The sequence below is a fragment of the Megalops cyprinoides genome, chromosome 4 (assembly GCF_013368585.1).
Source record: "Megalops cyprinoides isolate fMegCyp1 chromosome 4, fMegCyp1.pri, whole genome shotgun sequence".
Classification (NCBI taxonomy): Eukaryota; Metazoa; Chordata; class Actinopteri; order Elopiformes; family Megalopidae; genus Megalops; species Megalops cyprinoides.
In genome coordinates, this window is record NC_050586.1 from 45,863,641 (window position 1) to 45,890,015 (window position 26,375).

Genomic DNA, 26,375 nt, shown 5'->3' on the forward strand with positions numbered 1-26,375 from the left:
TTATATATAAAAATACATGAGAATACAAAAAAGTAGCTAAAGAAAAAAAAAAAATACCCTTAAATCCCGCCAGTGTTGGATGATATTCCCCAGTAACCTCGGTCATCCTTCAAACTATAAGAGCGAATTATGAATGATCTGAAAAGCTGTATTCGCAATATCCTCGATGTCTGGTCTAGGCCCGGTGAAGTCCAGCTCTTACGAAATCAGCCGGACCCAGACAACTGTATCCTTGTCCGAGTGCGATGTTTGCCTAGCACACTCGATAAGCAATAGGCTTACAGAGAATGGACAAAGGAACAATGCCACACACTGACCGGGAGCAGCACGGCCCAAATCATGGTCATGGTCAAGTCTGGTTGTTTTTGTACTTTATTTTTGTCGTTTAAACATTCCTATCTGTTCATCAATAAGTGTGTCTTATAACAGCACACCTCTGGAATAAAAAGGCAACATTCTAATAGAAGGAAGAAAATGGAAAGAATGTATCATTTAAATAAAAAAACAAGATAGGCCTGACTTTTGCATTACCTTCAGAAAAATAAAAGATCATGAAAAATCATGGCCATTAGTCTTTGTTAACTTAGCTTCACCTTCTCTTACTGAGTAAAATTTGGGAGAATTAAACACTTTGCAAGAAAAAGTAACCCCTTGGTCCAGCTGACAAATGACAAAGTATATGTATTCCTGGAAAAGTTTTGCACAGGAAAAAGAAAAAAAAATATGTTACTTCCCTCAATACAAAATAGGCAATACTGTAATACTGTGCCAAATATCAAATGTCTTCTGCTATTACCACCCCCATCCCTAAGCCACCAATGAGTCTCTGGACCTTCTCAATCAAGATACATTTCATCTGTACCACTACCAAGATTTTATATTCAAGGTTTTTGGAGGAAATAATCAAACAAGGTGCATGAAGCCGATGGGGTGAGTAAGTGCCGTGTTCTATTCTGAACAGTGGAAAAAGTCTGTGAGTGTCTGGGGTTGGGGTTGAGGGGGTCACAAGTACTATGAAAGACTGGTTATAGCAAGTCTTTTTTTTTTCTTTGCTTTTTTCTTTTCTTTTTTTCATGTTTTTCCCCCAACTCTGCAGCGTGGGTCGCTGTCCCGATGGTGTTTACGACATGCTGGAGCAGCGTACAGAGGGGGAGCCCATCTGGGTCAAAACTTTGTCCAGCCACTGCAGCGGCCCATTCAAGTGTAGCTCGATCCAACAGGGAGTGCTCGTCACTGTCTGCCGCCTGGGAGGGGGACAAAAAACAAAAACACAGCATGAAACCCTCTGCATCACACTAGAACTAGGAGTGGCGGCTGCTGCCTTCGAATGCGGTCTGGATGAAGACATTCTGCTCGCTGCCCAGCTATTCTTATGTGAGTTGATCAAGGACTAGATGAAAACTCTAAATGACTTTAAACAAGTTCAATAATTCAGGTGAACTGCTGGAAATAAAGCAGTGTGGTAGAGTGGTGTAGTGGTCAAATGCACTCTTGAGGAAGGCACTTAACCTGCCCCAGTAGATTACCAGCTGTATAAATGCATACATAAAATGGATCAGCTATGCTAGCTATGCGGCTATGCTCCATTCCACTCTCACAGTCCTCCTCACCTGTACTCCGCTCCCCAGCCTTTGACGAAGCTCATTCGGATAGTGCACATCCTAGTGAGCTGGTATACCGCTTCAAAGCCCTGGTTCACTGACTGGGCCAGCAGTGCAGCAAACTCCTGGTTGTTGAAGATCTTCAGGTTACACCCTGAGCGAGAGAAATCAGACGAGGCAAGAGACTTAGAACATCTGCATCATCCTGACCATCATCCTGTGACTTTCTTGGTGTCATTGGTCAAGAGTCATTCATATTCATTGCTCCCTTTCAAATAATATATTACAAACTTCATCTCCAATGTTTTGCCTTCAACGAACAGACATCTGTGTATGTATACAGTTTAAAGTACTCTTTACATTTGTTACACATTATGAATCATGTACACCTAGAGATGGATTAAATGCAACTCCCTCGAACACAAAATGGCTTTCAGAAGATTTCAGTAGTTTAGCAGCACCACTCATTTTTTTGTTCCATGTACTCAACTGTGTACCAATGCAAGTTATGGTGAATCTCTTAATCCAGATCAGATTTTCAACTAAATTAATATGTAACTGCAACAACGGTACCCACCGCTTTAGTTGTTACGTAACTACCTTTCAGTGTTGTAAAGAGTGAAGTGAGCACAGGATTGAAAACTGCTTCAGCGCACAGAAAATTTGGCTCACATTAATATTAATCTGTCAGGGAAGCCTCATGACTCATGCCAACACTCACAATGGTCTACAGTAACAACTGCAAGAAAACCTCAGCCTGGTGTTGAGGTTGTATCTCTACAAAAATATGTATACCATGCACAAGAAAGTAAAAGGCGACCTTGGATATAACATGAATATAGAGTATACAAGGTTTATACTTTGTTGTTTGTTCAGAATTGTCTCCACAATCAAGTTTAACCAGTGCAATCACATTTCACATCTCCAGCTGTTGGTTTGACCTAATGAAAAACGACAAAAACATGCTCCTCCACAAAAACAGCTGCTTAGAAAGATAACCTTTGTGAAGAGAAATTTACAGGAAAATTAGAACTGAAGAGAATGTGAATATTACAGGCAAGTGAAAGTCATCATTACTGTTGGAAAATGGCACACTTTGCATTTCCAACAAACAAAACAAATACCAACATCCAAGCCACATTCCTGTCTTCCAAAAATGCTGAGTGACCTGCGGTCAGAAGATACCAGCTCTACAATGACCATGGTTAACCTGCTGTCCATGGTTGGATTCACTGGCAGCGCAGCTACACCAGCATTATAGAACAGCGCCTGAACAGACCTGACCACTTTGGCCTGGAAATTGCTTTTGATTCAACTTTCAGCTGCAAACTCATTCCCAGCACACGACTGGTGCTGCAGACCTGATGCACTTCAACAATGTGGTGATCTGGTCTGGAAACACATTTGTATGAGGCACCATCTGGGCTAAAGGCACTTTTATCCATTGGTTGGATATTTTTGTTACATTTTTAGCCACTTACCTGTTCAATAAAACATAATGAAGGAAATTATCTATGGCAGGTCAAAACGGGGAATTGCAATCACTTGTAATAAAAAAAAATGTTATTTTTAAGATAATTGCATGAGTTAGCACAATAACGCTGACAGCCATAATAAGGGGATTAATATATATATTGTCCACCAATTGTTCAGTCACACAAAGAATGCAGCCTTTTGATGTTGGCTTTTCTGTGTTGCCTGGTTCTTATTTATATAATATAACAAAATGTTATCAGCAGTGGTAGCAGCAAAGGGCAGTAAAGTTTCATATATGCACTCTAGCAGTTATAATATCAATAGGGGGTTCTATTTCTAGTAGTAATAGCTTAAAACCATAAATGTGTGGTATAACGGTAATATTCATATCCAGTTCAATCAATTTAGGCACATCAGATAGTGCTGGGTAGAATTGATATGACAATGTAAGCTGAAGTTAAGCAGAAATACATGAACAGTTTTACAATTTGTATACATCACCCTCGACTCTTCAGCACTCCATTGTTCAAACAATAACCTGTTGTGGAGGCACTGTAATGTGGAGATGTGATGATGGCTCCGAGTGCATTTCGCATGCCACATCAGTGAAGTCAGCAGACCAAGAGGGCTGATTCAATTATCATTGGTCTGCTGACAATCTTTCAGAACAGCTTCTTGGTGTGATGACTGTCAAGATAATGAGTGCAGTGACTGGGAGATGAGCAATGATGTCATATTTCCAAGACATCTTACACCCTTAAACTGAAAGTATGAAAATGCAGACTGGCTGCAACTCATGCATTATTACATAAAAACTTAAACTGCTGCGTTGTCATTAGAATATATCCTCTTGGCAGCCAGCCACTGCCCCTATTACATGGATACAAATTCAGATGGATACTGAAGAAAAAAAAACCTGTAATCCATGTCAATCACCACAAGACTCATTCATACAGAAGAGCATATATTCTATGATTTTCAAAAGCTTCTCCCTCTTACCTGGAGGAATCTTACAGACTGTTGCTGGGTGCCACCCATACCTCTGGTTACAGTTTGGACTCTGCACAAAGATGGCGCTGTCACTCAGACACTCAGCAAACACCTCCCCACCGATGTAGTAGAGCCTGACGCCTCTTCCTGTTGTAACAAAAGGCAACATGCATCATTTCCTGTCAAGGCAGAGAAACTTGTGCAGTCCTTGCCTGCAGTGAGCACAGAAGCGATTCCCATCCTCCATTGCAACATAGGCAACACCCCATCACTGCTGATGAATAGCAATCTGACCAATACTAATAATTTTTGAACCAGGCAATCCTGAACTACAAGAGGGAACACCTCAGTAGTTAACTCCACTGAAGAACTGATATTGTCTCAGATAACCGTCTTTGAAGAGAACCAATTTTGCCGCTTTTGTATCAAAGGCTGACCTGGTCAAGAGATATTACAGTATTTCACTTCATTCCTGGCAAAGGCGGGAGTGGGTTACGCTGGGAAGCCATCGAAGCTGCAGGTGTCTGGGACAGGGGCAGGGGTTCTGAGGCATACCTATATGCCTCCTGGTCATCTCCACAGTGGCGTTCCTGTTGACGTTGGAGAGCAGGCCCAGGCAGAAACGCTCCGAGTTGGAGGGGTCCGTGAATCCGTCCACTGTCAGCGAGGGCTGGGAGGCATGGAAGGTCTCCCCCACTCGCTGGTTCAGCTCGTAGTACGCTATTGAACACCAGAAGGCCGGCTCGGAGTAAGTCACTGGCTGCAGATCTGCACGGAAGACGACAAAGAAACACCTCTGAAAATAGTAGCACCTACCTTGTGACCTAAACCGTGTGAACCTGCAGCATGTGGTGGGACACATTCTCTTCTCAGCATGGAAACCAACAGGACTATAGCCATAGGCCACACGGATAATCCAATATGATAATAAAAAAAAAATATTTAAATAATAAAAAAATAAACTGTTCTTGCCCCAGTTACTTAGCCAGAGCCAGCATTGCCTCTCAACTTACTGAACACCTGACAGCCAATTCAAACACCTGTTCTCAAGCTCAAAGTGACTGACAGGAATGAGGATGGGCATCAGTTTACCGCTGGTGTTCTGAACATCAGCACGCATTCTCCTAATGTGAGCAAAACGAGTGAGGAGGGGATCCATACCCATGCTGTGATTGACAGGTGAAAGCGTGCTGGGTGACAGTTCTGCGGGAGAACCTGGAAGAGGGAGCAGAGAGTGCCTTTTACAATTCAGAGTAAAGCTCACTAGTCGCTCAGACTTCACTGCGAAACAATAAACTGAACTTCAGCCTGCCTGAGCATGATTAAAGACATAGTAAAACATCCTTAAACACAACATGGAGCAATTTAACACATCAGTATCCCAGTTTTACAAGGGTCTTCAGTTGTGTGCAGGGTTTGAGACACAACTGGGACCTCTTCAATTCTTTTCATTGTCTTTTTCCTCCAAATAAACAAAACCACCAAGGATATCTGGGAAACCATAGCATTTTTCCCCAATTACAGTAAGTATGGGCATGTCTTCATATACATACATACATACATACATATACATACACACACACACACACGTAATCACTCTCTTCTTTCATATCTAAACTATCTGAGGAATGTACCTGTGTCCATACTTTGATTCATCTGTTGGTCACTGGTCTCCCCATCTTCACTGATGTATCCAGGGGGTGGTGTCTCTACAGGAGCAGAGTGACAAGACAGACATTAAAATCAGCCAGAGCAAATTAAGACGTTCGAGTAGTGATTTGGCTGCCTTTATTTGGACAATGCAACTGTCACGTAGTCAAGGATTTCTGTTCACTGATGTTAAGGTAAATACTCAGATCTGGTTGTCTATATTCCCACATCAGTAAAAACCTATTATCCGCACTCACTTGCTGTAACTGTGTTAACCAAGAAGCCAAAAAATTTCTCCATGGCCAGAACTGGGGTAAACACACTTTAAATGCTGTTATACGCATTATAATGTTGAAGGTAAACTCAATGTAATCAGTCCTGGTCTATATACTGACCTGCAAATGACTAACAGTATTGAAAGGCCATGAAAAGGTTGTCTTCTGTTCGCTGAACACCGTGAGCCGTGGCTGTGCATGAGAACACTGAGCTGTGACTGTGGGTGAAAGCGCAGCAGAGATCAGGTCGCACCTGGTATGTAGTTGTTTGGAGGTTCGATCCCAGCTGGGAAGTTGGTGTTCTCAGGTATGGAATGGGTGTAGTCATCCAGCGGGGGCAACTCCGTCAGGATCTCGGTGTGTCTTGGCACAAGGACAGGTGGCAGCACTGGGGGTGGGGGGGGAGTCGTCAGAGGGGGAACACTACAAACCGTGCAAAATCGCTTCCTCTCTCACAGGGTACCGAATGCCTTTCTGTGTGCATGTGTGTGCCTGCCTTGTGGCTGTCCATTACTGAGTGCCTGGAGTCAGCCAGCATGCCATCCGTTTCTGGTAACAAAGTAACAAATGCAATGCTATCTGGGGCCAATTTAGCAGGCATGGATTGCACAATTACACTATTTCATTAATCACCCACACACTGCACACTTGCGTCTGGATACAGCACGCTGGCAGTTTCTTTTATAATCTGAAGGCACGTTTGACAAGGAATGTTTGCACCCAATGTTTCAACCTATTTTCCAACAAACTGAGCTTCAAATCCACTTCACCTTACACCTTTGCAACGTCAAAGAAAAAACCCCAGGTGCTACAACCTACAACCCTAGCTACGCTACACTGTAACCTTCATCCAAAAATGCAAGCAGCAATGCCTGTGTGGTAGATCCCACTTTATGCCACCAACTCCCCAACGCAAACACGTCACACCACGCCCAGTGATCCCTGTACCTGGCGTCTCCACCCTCTGGTAGTGGTAGGGGTTGACGCAGACCTCGTCCTTCTTGAGGTTGAAGGCGTACTCGCACGTCTCAATGGCACGCAGCTCGTGGTGGCTGTGCAGGTCGGGCCATCGCCACAGGCGGCAGTAGATGACATGGGGGAGACCCTTACGGTGGGACACCTGCAGGCGCCCATCCAGGGATCTGGGTGGGGAAGAGAAGGTGAAGAGGAGAGACGAGAGGGGGGAAAACAGAAATAAGGAGAAAAACATGTGAAGTGGGGTGGGGGGGGGGGGGGGCGAGCGTTAAGGAGCAACAGGGAGAGAGGGGATGGATGCAGTTAGGACGAAAGGGGAGGAAGGGGAGAGGAGGTTAGAAGAGAGGTCGAGCGAGGGCGGAGAATAGAGTCGTTAATTACAATCACATCTGCAGTCACTCTTCAGCTTCAGAGAATTCAGATCTGACCCAGAGTCATCAGCAGTTAATTTTGTGGCCCCTGACATCAACTTGATTAATTTATAAATATTTCAGTCAGTCATCATTTTACAGGGTAATCATCAATTTTATAGATAACTGGGCTGAAAATTCTGGAGAAAAAACTCATTCTTTCAATATTTCATAAAATTGCATATAAACTTGTACATAAAGTAAGAGAGGGTGTAAATCTACATCAAAGACTTAAAAATATCAACTCCCAGCCCCCAAAAAATACCTTAGAAGTAAAGCTTGTAACATATTTAAGAGGGAATGGGAATGTTATGAAAATGCAACTACATGGATAAAAAAAAAAAAAAAAAAAAAATTCCACACACCTGGTGAAAAAACCTACACAGGTGTGTAGATGATAGAATACACTAACAATAATGAATTAAACTTCCACACACGGTAGTATTTGCAAATCTCAATTAGCTGCAATTCTGGTGACATCAAGTGTACATTGCACACATTCATGATATAAAATGCAAAGCACATGAACTAGATTATGTATGTTTTAATGCTTGCTTGACTCTATTGTGGGACTGTGGCCATGGCGAGCCAGTCTACTGTTCTGTACAGAATTACTAGCCTTTTATCCGGGACTGACTGTAGCGTTTAATCACTGAGTATTGCTTCATGTACTGGTTTATTGTTACGACTGATTTACCAGCCTCTCATTTGACTGTAAAAGAAAGTACACAGTGTACGTATACACAGTGCTCTGATAAGCCTGACAAACTAACTACATGAGATTTGTAATTACCACAGTGCGCAGGAGTTCCATTCATTTTTATAAAAAATACAGCTAACCATGAAAACACTAAATATAGAATTATGCTAAACTGGCACCACAGGTTATTCAACTTTCTTCTGTTTTATGACAATAAGCAGCTTGCTGGCGTTTCCAATGAATAAATTCTGTCAAACCACTTCATTAAAAAGTAACACTATTTTACAGTTTCCAAGGAAACAATTACTTGATAAAATCATAATATGGTATCAATTTGTTATCATTTGGAACAAGTAGGTAATCGGCTAACAAATACTTTACATCATACGTCCTTGAGTGCACCTGCTTTAGATAATTACTTCAGTTCTAAATGCTCCCAAATTGTTACCATAATTATTAAGCTATGTAGTTCGAGCACTGTAAAATAGGGTCAACAGCATCAAGTTAACTTTATTCACATTTGAGAGGGCTTTTCAGTAAGGGCAATTGAGAATTTTTAATCGTTAATTCATGCACACAGTATCACTAAAAAACACAGGGTTAAAATTTAGTATTAACCACATTCCTGCACAATTTCATCAACCCAATGGAATACCTTCCCCACTGAGGCAGTGTGTAGTACTTGACAGTTGAAGATATTCACCTGGTTTGGTCAGGGTAGCTGTATAGGCCTGAAGTATCCCACTGTTCTATCGTATTTGGTGTACTCAGTCCCCAAATTTCAGAGCAATTGCTGTGCACAGAAAATCAAAACAACAAAAACAACAAAAAGAAAAAAATATGATATAAACATGGGGCATGGTTCATTCAAAAATACCAAGATGGGTTTAGAATATGGAGAAAACACAAACAAGGCCTCTTTTACTGGAGATGGTTCAGCCCTTAAGGGGTTTAACTTTTTTTTTATTCAGTGTGTGTGTGACAGTGCGGGACATACGGACCAACCCTATCTCAAATAAGAGAGGCCTTTTGAATGGGTAAAAAATAAATAAATAAATAAAAACACGTAATGACATAAAATGGAAAAAACATAGCTCTGTAGGGTCCTACAGAGGGGACTCACTTGAGTCTTCACCACACATTCTCACTTTCAGTGAATTTTATCAGATTGTCCTTACAGCTGACAGAGAAAAGGCTATTCTTCAGTTTCACAACAGTCTTTTACTAAGGATTGAAATTACCATCAATTCTACTGAACTACACAGTATTTCAAAACACAAAAGAGAGAAGACATGAAACATACAACAAGCCTGGAAAGTATTTTCAAACTTATTCATGACAGATATTCAAATTCCACATACCAACTGGTGGATCACATGGGCACACAACTGAACACATGGCTAACAGTTCTTGAAACAAGACTGAAATGGAGAATGACACTTACACTTTGATGGCTGCATGACAGAAAATGTATCATCTAAATATGATATGTAATGAATGAAGTCCTGCCCCTTTTGTAGCTTCAATTATTTTAATTGGTCAGTGGCACTGCCTCTGAAATGGGACTGAATCTTAACTTTTAAGAATTGATCTGGGTTACTATTACTGTATGCGTGTCACTCCCTAGAACTTTGACAAACTTTGTCCTAACAAAACAAAAAAAAAAAAAAAACATTCCACAAACATCAGAACTGATTCAGCAGTATCTTTAAATGAATTATTTACATAGCAGTCTACAACAATTTTATACAGTTGAAATATTTTATTAGGGCAATTGCAGTTAACAAGCTGGTGAAGCTGCAATGGTGCCAACACTTGACAAATGAGCCTGACTAAAAAAAAAAAAAAAAACACACCTCCCAAATGTACCTGTACTAATCATAATGACTTATTTATACTTAGCAGAACCCATCTTCAGAACTTCTCAACAGCAGCACATGTTGCTCAACAGGGATTATGTTTAGCCAGAGAGTGAAAAGAAAAAAAAAAACATAATACAGTTTTCAACAATAAAGAAAACACTCAGAGCTAACAGAGGTGACTCAGAGCTGAAAAAGCAGAATTACTACTGTGAGGACTACTGGATGGTTCCTGGTTGGTTGACTGTCAGTGATAACTGGACAGGGGCAGACATGACGTTAGAGTTTCAAAAGGCTGGCGGCTATAGGTAAAGTTTGCTTGACCAAAATCAAAACCGGAGGTCTGGTACCCTTGTCCATAGCACTAGGTAGTTACCTAATAATTAGCACCTTGATCTTGATCATCTCACCTAAACTTAAAAATTGCAAAAAAAAAAAAAAAACCTCAGAAAAGACAAGCACCTCACTGTGTCAAGTGTGCAAGTTTTGCTTTGAGGTACTGCAGTCCAGGAGGCTGAATGGTAAAATTCCTGCCTGCCTGCATTATGGTTTTGCATGGACTCCAGCCATGTTGTGTCCCCCAAAACCCTACCCACTCATTAAACCTGCATCAACCGCTCTTACAGTTAGCAATAACGATGATGTCAAAGACAGCAAGAACACAGTCCCACAACCTGGAGCACTGATGGAGATACAGGTGGAACATATGGCAAAACTCAGCTTCATTCCCAACATAGGACATGCCAAATGAAGTCTTAGAACCAAGCTGATGGACTATGGAGGACTGGTTTCATAGATCAGGTCCTACTGCTGAATATTTAACCTAAATCAATATTGAGTTGCCTAAGACTAATGTTCATGGGGTTCATGAAACCCCATTGGAAAATAACAGAAATTGGTTTTCCTGTGTACTACAGCACTTTTGGCGCACTGCAAACTACATGTAGTCATTACACAGCATTTTCAGCTAGCATGCTAAGATTAGAGAGTAGACACTGGCTGAATTCATCCTGCTAGCTTCCCTACTTTGCACTTGGGAGGAGTCACAGCATCCTCCAACCAAACAACGCCCTCCACAAATCATCATATAAACTACAGGATATTTAATTGAAATGCGCAGCACAATCTGCAGATACCATCGCACTATGCATACCTTAAATTTACCCCCCACTAAACCACCTCATCACTGTGGCTTAAGAACAAATGGGCTTACTCATTGCTGCATGTAATGACAGATGAGTAAGCTCACTTTTCAGTCATGGATGGATTAAAAAAAAATGCTGCCTGTATTTGTAAAGCTCATCTGTGTGGAAAGTGGATCTAGTGCAGAAAAACTGCTTGGAAGAAAAACATCCTCAATTACAGAAAGGTCCATTGGTGCATTGTTTATTGTTGTCCATTGTCAATTTATCAAAATGGCCGGAAAGCATTTTTAAGAGGATCAGTTTAATGATGTCTACATAAAAATAGCAGCACAGAAAACATAATGCAGATGCATGGCAACATTATGCCGTGTCTCTTCACCATTAAATATGCTGGCAATGCAAGATCAGTCATAGTTATTAGGGGGAAAAAAATAATCATTTGGGAAAATTTGGTTATTCCCTTTGAGCTGATGCATGCAAAAACAATATCTACAACTTGTGGGCCGACATTATCTCAGTGTGTTACCAGACAAAGAGCTTGATTTTGGAACAATTACATTTAAATGTGATGAAGGATGTAGCAACCGACCAAAAAAAATTACAGTCTGGGTGTGTTGTATTGTAGGGAAGATTTGAATACATAAAAATAAAATAAACATATTTTCACCAAATTCCACTCGTAACTGCTTATTGGAAGATGAGCATTAAGGAGTTAATAAAATATTTAGAAGTAACAGACTGGAACATTTTAATTGGTGTATTTCTGGAAGAATTTTGGAAGTACTACAGTATGTCTTCTCCACCTTAGAAACTTTTTCGGCATGGGTCTATTTGAGGACGAACACTTGTGTACATGTGAAAAAAGAACTTCACTAAACCAACTAAAATGAATCCCACTGTCTGTTAAGGCCCTGACTTAAATAACTGAAGGCCACCCCTGTGATTGCACAGGCATCTCTCCTTGTGGGTGCTTCCTGTTGGTGAAATGAGGAAGAGTGAAAATAGTCAGCGGAAGGCAGGAAAGCTGCGAGTCGGCAGAGAAGCGAAACCTGGCTGTGCAGATCCACTGCGGAGCGAGTGACCTCACTGCTAGGGGAGGATCTGCATCATTATGCAATGCACTGAGACTGGCATTCGTGGCACTGCATTTCGGCATGGGAAGTGCACCCTTGCACCCTCTCCTAATCCCCAATAAATAATAACAAACTGTGTCCTGGAGAGAGGCGGCCTGGCTGCAGCCATCACGTCCCGAGGCTCGCGGTCCACGCTGTAGCCTGGTGACCCACTTTTTGGGAATTAAGTCCTCTTCCTTGTGATCCTATTGAAGCTAGACTGTGCTCCCATCTGTTTTCACCCTACTAACAAGAGAGTGCGTACATGTTTTAATGACCATTTGTCCTGCGATGGGGCTCAATCATTCAGCAATGTGGCCATCATCAACTGAATGCATTAGCAACATGTTGCATCTCCTGCTAAAGTAGGTCCATCTGAGCATCACAAAAGTAAGTTGTAGACGTCCCCTCCATTTAGGCCTTACCAAATCCTGCTGATTAATACCCCAAAATTCACACCCCAATCCATTTGGAGATCTTATTTAACATTTTACGTACCCCACCCAACACCCCCCACAGGATAAACCAGAAAGGTTGCTCTCAGCAGACCATCTTTACACAAAACATATGGCACCACCCAACAGGTTCAACTTGAATGAAAACACCTTACTCTGAAGTAGGGGTGCAATGAGTAATTGACATAATCGACTAAAATCGATGACCAAATTAGTTGCCAATGAATTTAATTGTCGATTAGTTGGTGACATCATCGTGTGTGTTTTTTGTGCTGACTCGGAATGTTCAATGCAGTCTAAGCTATGTTGCTTTACTGGAGTGAACAATAGAGATGACAACACCTTCACGACAGGGTTTCCGCTAGGATTTTTTCTTGCCGGTCCAGTGTCTGGAAAGAATTTATTTTACCAGACAAATCTGAAACTTACCGGTCACGTTTCAATCACACTCTACGTTGCAAATGCAAATATAACATACACCTAGGTTGACGAAAGAATGACAATGACCTCAAATCAGTTTGACTATTTAACAAACAGAAATGATTAAGCAAAACAAACAGTAATGATTAAGCAAAAGCTCAACATTAGCCGCTAAAATGTAGGCTACGGTTTGTATGAGCATTATTACCACACATATTGACTAGCAAGTTTTTAATTGATCAGTTTTAATAAATTTTACTAGGCAAAAACTGGTAATTACCAGCTAACAGAAACCCTGCTTCACAACCAAAGACCTCAAAAGTGTGGCAGCATTTTACTCTTGACTCTGCCAAGAAGGTTGTGAATTGCAACATTTGCAAACCTGACCTTGCCTGGCATAGGAGCACATCAGTTATGCTAAAGCAACTGAAGAGGTGGCACATTGGCTCTCTGGATGATGAAGACTCGTCTCGTTAAGTTAGTTAGCTAGCTAGCATAGCAAATGTCAATGTTAAAAAATGTTAAAAGCCATGTTACTTCACGTTATGAGCTGTAACGTTTTCTATTTTGAAATACATTTTCTCTTGATCAATTAATTACTAATGATGTTGAACATACAGTGTAGCAAATTATAACCTACTATTCACACCGATCCTGTTCACATTCCAAATGTGCCCTAACTTTACAATGTTAAACTGTCTGCTATTCAGAAATTCTCTGCTTAAGCGTTGTATCAATATCATGGCAACATTTATGGCGGGAGATAGCGTTGCTGCCGAGCACACAAGTAGAGAGAACACCGGAGAATTTCTTACTTTCTAAATCGCTTAAGATTTCCACAACTTGTGTCTATGCGTGCGTGCCCAATGTGGGTTGCATTCAAATTAATTCGAATGAGTTATGGATTTGTTGGATCTCGTAACGCTCCCATTGATGGCTTTCTTCAAAGGAAGCAGACTTGTACTCCCCAGCAAGCAACTGACCTCACTGAATTAGTCCTAGTAACCATTCATTAAAAGATATTTTTTGAATGAAGTTCTCATTTTTATTGTCTTTATTGTTAGTTAGCATATGCCTAAAACAACCTCAAGCTAAATTTAAAAGCCGATAGATAAATAAGAGCCATTGAGTAATTGTGCGATTCATAATCCAAATAGTCGATTATTCATTTCAATAATCAATAGATTATTCGGCTACTAAATAGTCATTAGTTGAAGCCCTACTCTGAAGACAACTTCCTTTCGCAAGGCCGCTAAAGAAAGAACACGACTGAGCTTTCAGCTGATATCAGCTGTGTTTGTGCCACTTATCGGAGCATGAGACCTTCTTAGAGCTATGCTGAGCAACATGCCTCCGTGTACCAACAGAGCTGAGAGTTTGCGCAACAGAGGAGGAACGTGGCCACAGTTTGCAGAAGAGGTGAGCAGGGGTCTCAGAACCTTTCAGAAGGTATGGTACTATCAGACAATATCACTCAAGGGGGGGATATTCCAGCATGTGTGCTAATCTCAGACAGGATTTAGCAAGATATTTATGGAGAGAAACATGGGGATGCTCTGGATTATCAAAGATGAAAAAAAGCAGATATAACATTTACGATGTAGTTGGTATTATATCTGTGAAAAGTTAACACACTTAAATTGTGTTCTATACAAAGATGATCCACATTCATCTGCATCAGTGTCGAGCACTGCATGGAGAAGGGACATTAACAGCAAGCTTGCAGAAATAAATCTGTCCATCAGTTTAAAGATGAAATGGCTCGGGGTGCAGGCTAATGTAGTCACAGCTCTGGCGCAAGAGCAAACAGAAGATTAGACTTTGCAGCATTCATACTTCCAGGGAAGAGATAGTGTTATGAAAACATGTTTTCATGTCACAGCTCTGAAGCTTGTCTTCTGATATTCACAAAACCAGATCTGAAAGAATGCACTTGATATAGCCATGTTTATTTCATGCTTGGAGGTAGTAACTGAGCTTAATACAAGATTGGCAAAGACAACGCTAACTTGCCACCAGAGGAGAGCTGCACACTCAGTAAGTGTTACAGCACCACAAAGCTCAGAATGGTTTTCTCTATACAAACAGTATTCGTGGTATGGCTACAAATTCTACTCTTGAAATGCATACATTTAGAATGGCTTTGAATGATTTCATGCCCAAACTGATAACCCGCTAAAGATCAGCAGGTCATCCAACTTTCCAATTAATCCAAATTAATTAAATCAGCTCATTACAGGCTGGTAACTAGAATAGGCCGGCTCTGAAGAAAAGTTCATATACTGCTTGATTAAAAAAAACTAACAAAAAATGTTTTCACAATGACAGACAGTAACTAATTCAATTCACCTAAAGTAAGAATGTCAGCAAAGCAAATGCAGTGTGATATTTTTAAGGCAGCACTGGGCACACAACTGCTTTTAAATCCCTGAATAGACAGCACCTCTACCTTTAAGCTCAGGTCCTCCGTTCACAAGGATTACTTGTGCTCTCAGAAGACTGCCCTCACTTTCCAAGAAAGTTTTTGTTCATTACTGAAAGACGTGCCATTACACTGAGACAAAAAGGCCCTTGAGATGCTCCTAGGCTTGTTGTTTAGGTCAGGAATTAATACGAAAGGGTATCAGCAGGAGGTGACAGAGGTGATATTAAGTCAGATAAGCATATGGAGGAAAGCGATCTTAAGATTCACCGTGGGATTGAATTATTTAATGTCAAATTTGGTGTATATTCCTGCACAGGATGGCCCTTCCAAAGCTTCTTGAATTACTTATTAAAAGCAATAATTGTTGCATTAAGTTAAAATTACTCATGCATAGTAAGCATTACAATTAATCAATCCTGATTATCAAGTGCTTGGCCAGACAGCAGTGGTTACACTACCCTGGGAGATCAGAGACATCAAGCTTACTTTGGCAAGTCAGGCCTGACCAAATATTATGGCTAGAATGCTTGGCTAATAATCTCCAACTGACAAAATAACTCCGAATTAATTTAACAGAAATTAAATCCAGTCGCAAAAATTTAAAGCCACAACAAAATTTGACTAAATGGAAAACCTTGCTCATTACTTTGATTACTCTTTTCATTACCAATAAATGAATCCACTCCTCAGCTTGAACCCTTCCCATAACTGCCACTTCACGGCTGTTACTAAACCTGGTAGACGTTATCAGAACTGCAATGTCTGGAACGCCCTGAGACTCACGTAAACTTGTTGCAAACTCATTGCTGAAGGAAAAAAAGGTGGGCAGGGCACAACAGCATCAGACATTCTAAGAAATGAGGAGGTTCTTTAAAACACAAGATTCACAGTTTCTGGCCAGAGAAATTGCGCTTGACAGCTTCCCAGAAGACACGGTCTGCCTCCTCAAGGTGAACTGGCCGATAAGGAGTGGAAAACACACAAGTTTTGCCTCAGCCCTCTGCAGCCTGCCCTGCCCAGACATGCATGCCAAATGCATACAAATGACAGCTCCACGCTGCTGGTGAGTGGGAATCTTCTTTTGCGGTGTGAAAGCGCAGCAGTCGGGGGCCGGGCCCAGGATCGCGGGCAGGACGAAGGCTGACGAAGTTTCTCAGGCCCAACCAGGTGCACTGGTCAAAACAAACCCACGCCAGGCTGTGACATTCAGCAACAGGTGGGGGGATGTCATTTGCCCACGGGTGTCAAGGCATTCAGGCTCACCAGTACTCCTTTCGTCTCCTTTGACACTGTATAAAAATCACACGCAACACCTTGACAGCGCCTCCACATCTCCGATATCATCATTCAGCAGTGACTACCCCTACTCAAGCTCCACAGTAACAAATGGTTAAACAGAAATTTAGAAGGAAGAGTGTAAATCCCACTTCAGTCAAAATATCAGCCAAAAAATTTAAAGCTTAAATAAAAGCTAATTCCAATAGTGTACTATGGGATTAATATTAGTTACTCATTTATATGCATCTACTACAATCTGATTTTTCTATTAATTTAAAGTGTTTTAAGTGGACAGGTTATCATATCAGGTAGATTTCCACATTTTGACCAGATCTCCTGCTCTCCTAGTAGGTTTGACAACACGGAGCAAAGACTTGGATGGCCAGCAGGCAGAAGGTTGTAAGAGCTCCACAATGCACTTCAGACTTTTTTGGTTTCCGATTCCAACAAAGTCACACATAGCCAAATGTGTATTTTGTCTGCAAGACAGGTGAGAAACTTCATGTATTCATTTCTCATAAGATTATGGTTCAGCTGCCTGACAGTACAGCATTGTAGTACAATGATATACAATTACAAATGATATTATATTAAGCCTGCTCTGGTGTGGCTTCATTGAAAGCCTGTAAAATACCTGACTGATTTACATTTACATAAAGCCTTAAAAAGGCTCGCCACAGTGAACACAAAACAACTAACAGGTCCCCTCTAATCCTGCATGGTAACTCAGGTCACAAGAAACTCACTGCCTTCACACACTTCACACTTAGACTTGGTAGCAGATGGCTGGATTTCCACAGAATTCCAGAAAGATTTCTGCTGTCCTCGCAGTCGATCAGGGTAGGCCGCTACCCTGGATCACTGGCTAGGGTCACGGGCTAGGGTCACGGGCTACCAGGGGGGTGTGGGAGAGCATGGATCATTCTGCAGCTGCGAGGCAACGCCTGCCTCTCACTAGCCAAAACACCACACAATGCTACAGTTCATGTGCTGCTGGGATACAAAGCTTGACTCTTAATAGAGACTCATGGACACATACTTCATTACATAGGTTAATGGCATACAAATATTTTATCCAGTAGTATTAGGGCTTTATCATTCAGTTACTGTATTTACTGCCTCAGTAAGAGCAACAACTTCTGACTGTATTTCACAGGAGTGCTCCAAATTTCATTTCCTTGTTTGAACCCAGTTACCTCCTAGCTTTCAATTTGTAAATCCAAAGTTTCCCTCTAATATTTTTAAAAGATTGTCCCAATGGGCTTTTTAAATAAATTCTATGCATTCCTTTTTTGTTTTTGTTTTGACAGGCTTCCTTGAAATGTTTTGCCATGGCATATCTCCTCACTCTACCTGAACTGTGTAGTTGAAGTATTCAGGCAGAAAATGGCTGCATTAACCAGGTGGATGCTAAACATTAGAGTATTCCATTATGTTCTTTATTGCAGGTTCTTTTAGATATTTATGCCTAGCCTAAAACATCCATGCAGGAAAGTAATACGGTAGAGACAGCAATCAGCATTACAGTTAAATCTTTTGATGATCTTCCCTGCACATTTTAGCCTAAAGTTGCTGCATGATTGACAGTTGAAATATTTAGACACGTCTTGCTTGTGTCAAGGGAAGTAAGTGTACAGTAATTATGTTCTTCTTAAGTGTCAGGGGCTTACTTGAAACAGATTATGGGAATGGAGAGTCAGAGGAAAAAAAATCTTGACTGGTGTGTGTATTACAATATCTCAGTTGGATTGTTCAATTTGTTTACATCTTCTGACCATGGGTTCTGTAGTGTATAAAAAAAAATTCTCAATGACCATTCCTCTGGTGCACAGCCATTAACAATAGATCAGATCAGCTATGAGACTTTACTCGCTTTGCAGACAGCTAGGGGTTTTACTGTCATCAGGCACAATGACACTGCCTACATTACTGTTCATTAAATTTTTCCCCCTCAAGTCCCCCTCAGGTTTTGCTAAGCTTTGCTGCTGGTTGAGGATGTGCCTGAGCCTCTGGTATTACCCAACGGGAATTTTGTTTTTAAGGTAAAAGATTGAAAGCTGCTCTCTGTAGAGCATTCAAGTTTCTTTCTGATAAACGCTGGCATGTAAAATGGTATCATCACTTTCAGAAACATCTCTAGCTTTGGAGCACTCAATGCATAATTTTCCCCATTCTTCATTAACATTTCTGTTGCCCCTTTTCCACCAAGGCAGTTCGAGGGCCAGTTCGGAGCCAGTGCCTAATCTCGAACCAGTTCTTCGCATTTCAACAGCCAAAGAACCGGCTCTCGGCCAGGAAAACTGGTTTGAGAGCGGCACCAACTCTTTGCTGGTCTAGAACAAAGAACCACCATGTCAGGGGCTGGGGGTAGGATTATCGTGACCAATGAGTCCAATTCAAACTTTGTGACTGCCATTTTTAAAAAAAACAGAGCTAGTGTAGCGTCTAGTCTGCCTAAAAAGAAGAAGAAAAAAGTTTTTTGTGCAAAAATTGTTTAATTCACAAGGATGGCAATTTGAAAAATTAAGTGGCAACTAATCCCAAAGCCTTCTCTTAAGTGTGTCGCATTATAGCTTTCTTGTGTTACAAAATTCAAATTACAGAACAGAGCTAAATTTAGTTAAATAAATTTAAATTACTGAGAATAAACTTGTAGGTTATGTTGAGTGCAATGAACAATAATGTTTAGAACACAGACCTCACAAATTCTGTGATGTGTCATGAGCATTTAACGTAATTTAAATCGATAAATGCCATCCTTGTTAACCTCACGTTGTAGCTTTCGCAACCACACAAACTACAGACAATCTGTGGTGTTTCACAAACATAATCATTTACTCTATTTACGCGATTGGTGTCGGCTATTCTGTGAATTATTTTGTTTTATTGTTAATCAAGGAGGATAAAGGGGAACAGGTTGAAAGTAATGATAGATTTGAAGGCAGTGTTTGGGCTTCCCCTGTTTCCAGCTCACCAGCCACCACTGCTATCTTGGCGCTAGCGGGAAAGCAGAGACGCATACAGACGTATACAGTGACATAATGTCGTGGCTCCCTAGCCTGTGGAAAAGCAAACCCTTTCTTCGAAGGTTTGCAAGTTGAAGCAACTCCGAACTGACACCAACACCAGCCCAGAACAAGCACGTAGTTCGCGTTAGTGGAAAAGGGGCATGTCAGGACCACTGGGACCAATTCCTCCTCTTTCTACAAGATCTGAACTTCTGGTGCCAATGAGGAGTATTTGCACCATCTCAAAAACAGATGTGGCATTTTTGTGATTACAAACTGCTACAATGTAGCAAGACAAGCCCATGTAAAACCCTGGGGCAACTGTTGCATGGCCACTGAATCATATCATTGAATTATACTACATTTTAGAGGTGGTGCTTGAATTTGGGCTGGCCAGGTAGGTAACAAGAGAAAAACAGCAGTTCAAGTTTGCATACTTTTGGATTACACTCAAAAGCATTAACACATTATCTCCGAAAGTGTTAGAAATGTTAGAAATCTACAACATGCTGCGCATATGCATACAAGGATTTAATGACCTGGCATGGACACATTCCACTCCATTCCACTGTGATAGCAGGATCACAGAAGGGATGATGGCTCTAATCGTTGGAAATTTCCATATGGAATGGAGCTGGGAGCCTCAAGTAAGAACTAGCCCTTCAAAAGGGAATCAAGCAGTCTGCATAGCAATGCTATAATGTAAGTAATTGACACAGCAGCAGTTAAACAGGAAGCACTGTTCAATCATTTGAACTAACACAATAAGGGGACGAGGGTGCGTATATTGATTAATAATCATCTATATGATGCAGGAAGCAAGTTAATTAGCTGTAACCGGCACAGTCTGTTCAAACTGTACAGCACGGCAAACGCCTATGCAGCTACCATATTGTTTCAAATGCACAACGTTACTGGTAGGACTGTTGTTTCAGTGCACTTGCTTCATTTAGCACTGACTACAGAGTGTGCCTCTTTGGAGGTTTTCCATAGCTTTGCATTGTTAGTAGATGGGCGTGAATGTTTAAAAAAACAAATGAGAGAAAGATGAAAGATGATGAGTGAGAAAGATGATGTGGACAAAAATTGCGGTTTTTCCAAAATGGAAAAAGTAGTGCCCCCAACTAACAGACCCCGTGTTCCTTTTCCCCAATTTTTGTCCTAAATGGATGGGTAGTGCCATGTGTCTTTCTGTTCCACCCACTTCACACTCATGAAATACTGCATATGGGATGTGCTGAACGTGGTCAGGAAAGATGCATTCCGTGACACACACAAAACAAGACTACTTTGTCCATGTTATGCCTAAACTCACCGATTAGATTTTAAGTTTGACAACCAACCACCTGAGGGGTCAGAACTGTTATTTTGGATTCAATCATAACTGATAATTAGCCTCCAAGAATTGATAATGATTTGCTCAAGGTGGTCATTTTGCACACATGTATACTTTGCATTTTTGGTCAGGTGTAGGAATGGATGATCCCTTAAAAATATCACTTAAAAAAGAGGAAACAGACTTATCAGACAAAAAAACAAGTATAAAACAAGTAGCATCTTTTCAGCAGTTTCAGGTCAAGCCATTCAAAAAATAGAATTTAATTTCCAGGAGAAAACATAAACATAGGTTCCCCTCAGCAGTGTATCACAACATTAATCAAAAATAGTTTGGTCCTGACTGACCAGAACATGGATTATGCATGTGCCATGAGTATATTTAGAACAAAAGTACTTAGTGGGATTAAGGGGTCGATTCAATCTGCTGCAAAGCTTTTAGCCAGTGCAAAAACTAAACAATCAATTCTGAGAAATGGAGCTGGTTTAGCTATTTTTGGATATTTACGTCACCTTTTACTTAAAAATGAAAAAGGATATTCAAGTAATGAAAAAATAATCCTGCCATAAATGTGTTATCTTTTTAGTTATTGTTACAGTAAAATCTTGGAGATGGACTCTCACTCATCTCTCATCCCTCTCTCTGAACATTCTGCATTCAGAAAAAAAGTATAAATGAGGAGTTTAAGACATAAGGTTATAAATAATGTGATGTAAATACAGCAGTGGTGGATTACTAGAGAATTGTGGCCAGGCAATCATCTACTCTGGTAGTCTCCTTTCATGTCTTAGGCGCAGATTAACCAGTAAATCATGCCGATTCAATCATACTATATTGACCATAGTAATGTTGGTAGTCCAGTGATTTAATATGGGGACATTATTAGTCACCCTGCCCTTCTCACCCCCCTCCCCAGCTCCTACTCTGCTACATATTTACTTGGTCCATTATGTCTACCAGCTGGCACTTCAAAAGGTTATAAGACCTGCATTTAGGGTGCACTCACACTAGGCAATCTGTACCATGCCCGAGCACGTTTGACCCCCAAAGTCCACTTCGTTTGACTAGTGTGATCACTCCGTACGGTACACTGAACCATGCCCGGGCCCGCTTGAAGAGGTGGGCTTGGGCACGGTTGAGTTGGACGCGGGCACGGTACGCCTCAGTGTGATCGCTAACCGTGCCCGAGCACGGAACTCGAACAAGGCATCAATGACGTGACTGTCCCATTTAATAAATATATCCATTATAGCAACAGTTAGCTGGATATCTGTTAGTTACACACCCAGTCATAATAATTCCTTTAAACCATCATTTGGTTAGCCAGCTGACTTCCTTAAATATAACAAGCTGACTACCTCCGACTGGTTCGACTTGTTAGATCTGTAGATCTATACCTAAAAATAACTCTGTGGATCCCCACATTAGCAATCGAAATAAAACTAACCATACTTTACGTGGCGATGTAAGCATTGCTGTTGTCGGGGGCTTAGTCAGAGTATCACAAAGGAAGCAGCCAACCTGTTTAAGTAGCTAGTCTTCAACAATCATTCAGACAGCTAGTTAGCTAACAGGCTACCTACGTTTGTCAAATCTATCGCTAGACAGCTAACGTTAGCTCCCCAGCCAGTTAGCATCGATTACACAATGCAGCGATTTTCAGTTAATCGTGCTGCACGTATAAGAAGACGTTGAGGGAGGAATTTGGAGCCGCTTTACTCGCAGACTACAATTCATGTTCATCAATAAGGTGAGAACCAGACCCGTTATTAACCCAAATATTCTCAAATGAATTGAAAAGTGTACTATCCAAGCAGTAATAGATGCTTGTTGTTGTAATGATGACAGTAGCGCACACACAAGTAGTAGCCCTAACTGGTTACATTAGCTAACATTATTGTGATTAGGCTACTGTAGTCTGACACAAAATATTGGTCTGTCCCTTCGCATAATGACTTAAACGTCAGCTGCCTCCGTAAAAATATGTGCAGCACGATTAAATGAAAATTTGCATTATCGATAAATCTATAAGGCATATGAGAGGGCCGTGTGTCACTCCAAATAAGCCACAAAGTAAGCACAATCAAGAACTCCATTGTGCTGTGCGAGAACGCGTTTCTTCAACACAAAAAGTTTGTAGCTTGATGACGTAAGCGTGCTCGGGCCCAGAATAAAAGCACAATGTGAGTGCAGGCCAGTGGGGGAGTGGGGAGGGGGGACAATCATGCTCAGGAACAGTACAAGGCAACCAGGCCTTGTGTGAGTACGCCCTTAAAGCATTCACTGCAATGAAAGCATTTACTGATCAGAAGGTCAGAAAGAAAACAAACTCACATTTTGACTTCAATTCTGGGTTCCCCACTTCCCTCCCCCTACTTCAACAGGATTTGCACACAGCAAACAAATAAACACAGCCCCTTTACCATGCATAGCGCTGACTCTGTGAAAATGAATTTGGGTTTGGCAACAGGATTTGAATGCATCATCCGACTACACTTTTTGTTGACAGTTAAATTTAAGCTTAACTGTTCTGCCATTTTAAATTCATGAACACAAAAAACAAACAAAAAAAACAAAACAGTAAATGTGGTTCGGTAAGTATGTTGAGAATATTTACCAAAAACATTATAAAAATCTAACTATTAACAATTTGCAGATGATAACAATAAGGAGGCAGTCTGCCACATCGAAAGGTCACATTTTTGAAGTACTATACTGTTTTCCATATTCTTCAGTGCATTTTTTTTGTAAAGTAACCGTGTTGCAGTATTAGGTCAAGCTACAGTGGAATGGTATGGGAGTCTCCCCAATCACACTTCTATGTGAACACTAGGGATGGTAAGACTCACCGATTCGCAACGGTGCACCAGCATAAAAGTTCATGATGCGATTGCCCCGATTAAAAAAAGTGTGCACCGGATACAATTTGGGATGAATTTGTTTCTAACATCTTTGCAACAGTAAAATCCAATTTATTTATATATAATTATTAGTAGAGGCCCTATGCCTTTATTATTTAGAAATGTGACCAATAATTTTATATTTAGATTGATTCCTCCTCAGCTGTTTCTCACACACACTCTCATCTTCCCTGCTGTCTGTGGCCAATTCTCAAGTCTCTCGGCCAAGTTCTCACACTGGAGGCGTGTCCAGGCAAGTCACAGATTATCATAGAGGAAGAAGAGCTACACGTTCCACCGAATTGCTACAAATCTAATGTTTGCTGACACTTCAGATTTTGGCACTTTTTTAGTTAATTTATGATTTGCTGTCTATCAAACTGTCTGTACCATATTGAATTGCACAGCATCATATTCTTTTGCATCGCATCATATCGTGTTGAATCGCATTGTGTTGAATCAAATCATGTCGAATCGCACTAGATCGCAATAGGGGTGAATCATATCGCATTAGTAGTTGTTTCATATGTATCTAATGTATCGGATCGTTGGCAATGCATCGAGATGTGTATCGCATCAGCCTCAGTGATGGAGATGCACATCCCTAGTGAACACACACTTTCACTGCCCAATTAAGACCCTGAAATTCTCAAGCACTTATGAGTCTAAGCGCTAATCTAAGCATCATCACAGCTGGGTCAGGGTCGAGGAGGGCTCTCCCAGCACGGCATTCCCTTGGCCTACCTGGGGATGGTGACACACTTGGTGTTGCAGTTCTGTGTGGTGATGGCCTTCTCCAGCTCATCCAGTTGGCCCGTCTTCTTCAGCTTCTTCACCAGGCTTTTGACAGCTTTCTCGCACCACTTCTCCTCCTGGCCGTTCTGCTCGCCGCCGCCGGCCCCTCCCGAGCCACTGGCCGACTTCTTCCAGCCCAGCAGCCGCTTCACCACCGGTGGGGTGAAAGGCAAGATGGAGGACATACTGGAGGTGCCCCAGGCAGTGAGACGGAACACGCGCACAGAAGGGGGGAGGGGGTGGAAAACACAGAATGCAGCCCTCTCTCTCTCTGATCTGGCCTTCTCTGATTGAAGGGAGGCAGGAGGAGGTGGTGGTGGTGGTGGTGGTGGTGGTTGTGAGGGAGTTTTTTTTTTTGAGTATATGCTGAACAGTAGGGATGGAGAAGGGAGGAACAAGAAGAGAAGGGGTGGTGCACTGAGGTACCTAAGCAGAGACAAAAGAAATCAACAAGTCTGTGATGACAGCTCTCACAAAATCCAGGCTCAAAAGATTATAATTCATCAGCCTCTCTAGTCTGACACCCCCCTTTTCCCCCCCCAAACAAAGAGAGCATGCTAAACACTCATTGGTTAGTATGCAGGCTGTCACATCACAACACAGTAGACTCAGTTATCCACCAGTTCTGTAAAGTAAATGCTTAAAGGCATTTAAGGTCAACTTCTGCATTACTACTGGAGTTGAGGTTTTCATTTATACCAAGGTTGTCAGTCGATTGGAGGGTGGCCATTTGACCTGCGCTCTGAATAACCTGTTTGAGTTAATTACAGTGATTGTTGGACAGATACATGTATTTCTGATCTACAGATCAACACAAAACCTGCTGGATTGCAGGCCTCTACACTCACAATTCTGCGTCATCACTTTATGTGCAATGCAGTATAACTAAATAACTGAATGCCAACTAAATCCATGATTATTTTTCAGTGGACAGGCTCTGCAGCATACAACTGTTCTGAGAAAAAAAGTGTATGGTAGAATTGTACAACTGACTCAGACTCAAACAGATATCGATAATAGAGTGGCTGATATGATGAAATCATAAAATTTACATTTATTTAGCAGACGCTTTTATCCAAAGCGACGTACAAAAGTGCATACAGTAAGTATTAGCAACAGTACGGGGACAGGATGTGTACAGTTCCACAATGAGACAGTTCTCAGCTGAGAGCAAGGTCTGTTTGAGGACACAGTACTATCTAGTTTATACAGATACAGGGTATAGGGCAACTAATAAGATCCAACTGCAAACAGCGCAATAAGTGCTAGAGTAAAGGCAGTAACAAGAAAACAAAACACAAAAAGCACACAGCAATTTATAACAGCACTGATGTGGGGGGGGGGGGCAGTGATAGTGTGACAGGTCAGACATGGTCTGAAGAGATGTGTCTTCAGACCATGTCTGGAGGATTGGAGTGAATTTCCTTGACCAACTACAAAGTAAACACCTACATCCTACATGAAATAACACATGCAAAGTTCTATACAAAATAAAACAGGGGAGAACTCGGATACCAATATCCTACAAAAAAGGGCACATAGAGCTGTTCTGTGACATAGTGTCA

General features: G+C 41.3%; 1 protein-coding gene across 3 annotated transcripts; it reads right to left on the minus strand.

Moving 5' to 3' along the window:
• Window positions 1-1,065: 1,065 nt before the first annotated feature.
• smad2 (SMAD family member 2) lies at window positions 1,066-25,236 on the minus strand. Of its 3 annotated transcripts, none has more exons than XM_036528111.1 (10): window positions 24,760-25,236; window positions 8,781-8,870; window positions 6,941-7,134; window positions 6,246-6,380; window positions 5,702-5,776; window positions 5,229-5,282; window positions 4,623-4,835; window positions 4,077-4,214; window positions 1,611-1,755; window positions 1,066-1,244 (listed from the first exon to the last, which is right to left on the minus strand). In XM_036528111.1, the coding sequence occupies exons 1-10, from the start codon at window positions 24,993-24,995 to the stop codon at window positions 1,121-1,123; spliced, it is 1,404 nt and encodes a 467-aa protein (XP_036384004.1). In that variant the 5' UTR covers window positions 24,996-25,236; the 3' UTR covers window positions 1,066-1,120. The 3 variants fall into 3 exon arrangements, with proteins under 3 accessions (XP_036384004.1, XP_036384003.1, XP_036384005.1); XM_036528110.1 differs by having other exon boundaries at window positions 5,714-5,776; window positions 24,760-25,076; XM_036528112.1 differs by lacking the exon at window positions 8,781-8,870.
• Window positions 25,237-26,375: the final 1,139 nt, after the last annotated feature.

Coding starts and splice junctions, on each gene's coding strand:
- smad2 (XM_036528111.1), bottom strand. CDS start 24,995: ATGTCCTCCATCTTGCCTTTCACCCCACCGGTGGTGAAGCGGCTGCTG. Junction 8,871..24,759: donor AAGTGTGTCACCATCCCCAG/GTAGGCCAAGGG, acceptor TTCTGTGCACAG/CAATTGCTCTGAAATTTGGG. Junction 1,245..1,610: donor GGCTGGGGAGCGGAGTACAG/GTGAGGAGGACT, acceptor TCCCCCTCCCAG/GCGGCAGACAGTGACGAGCA.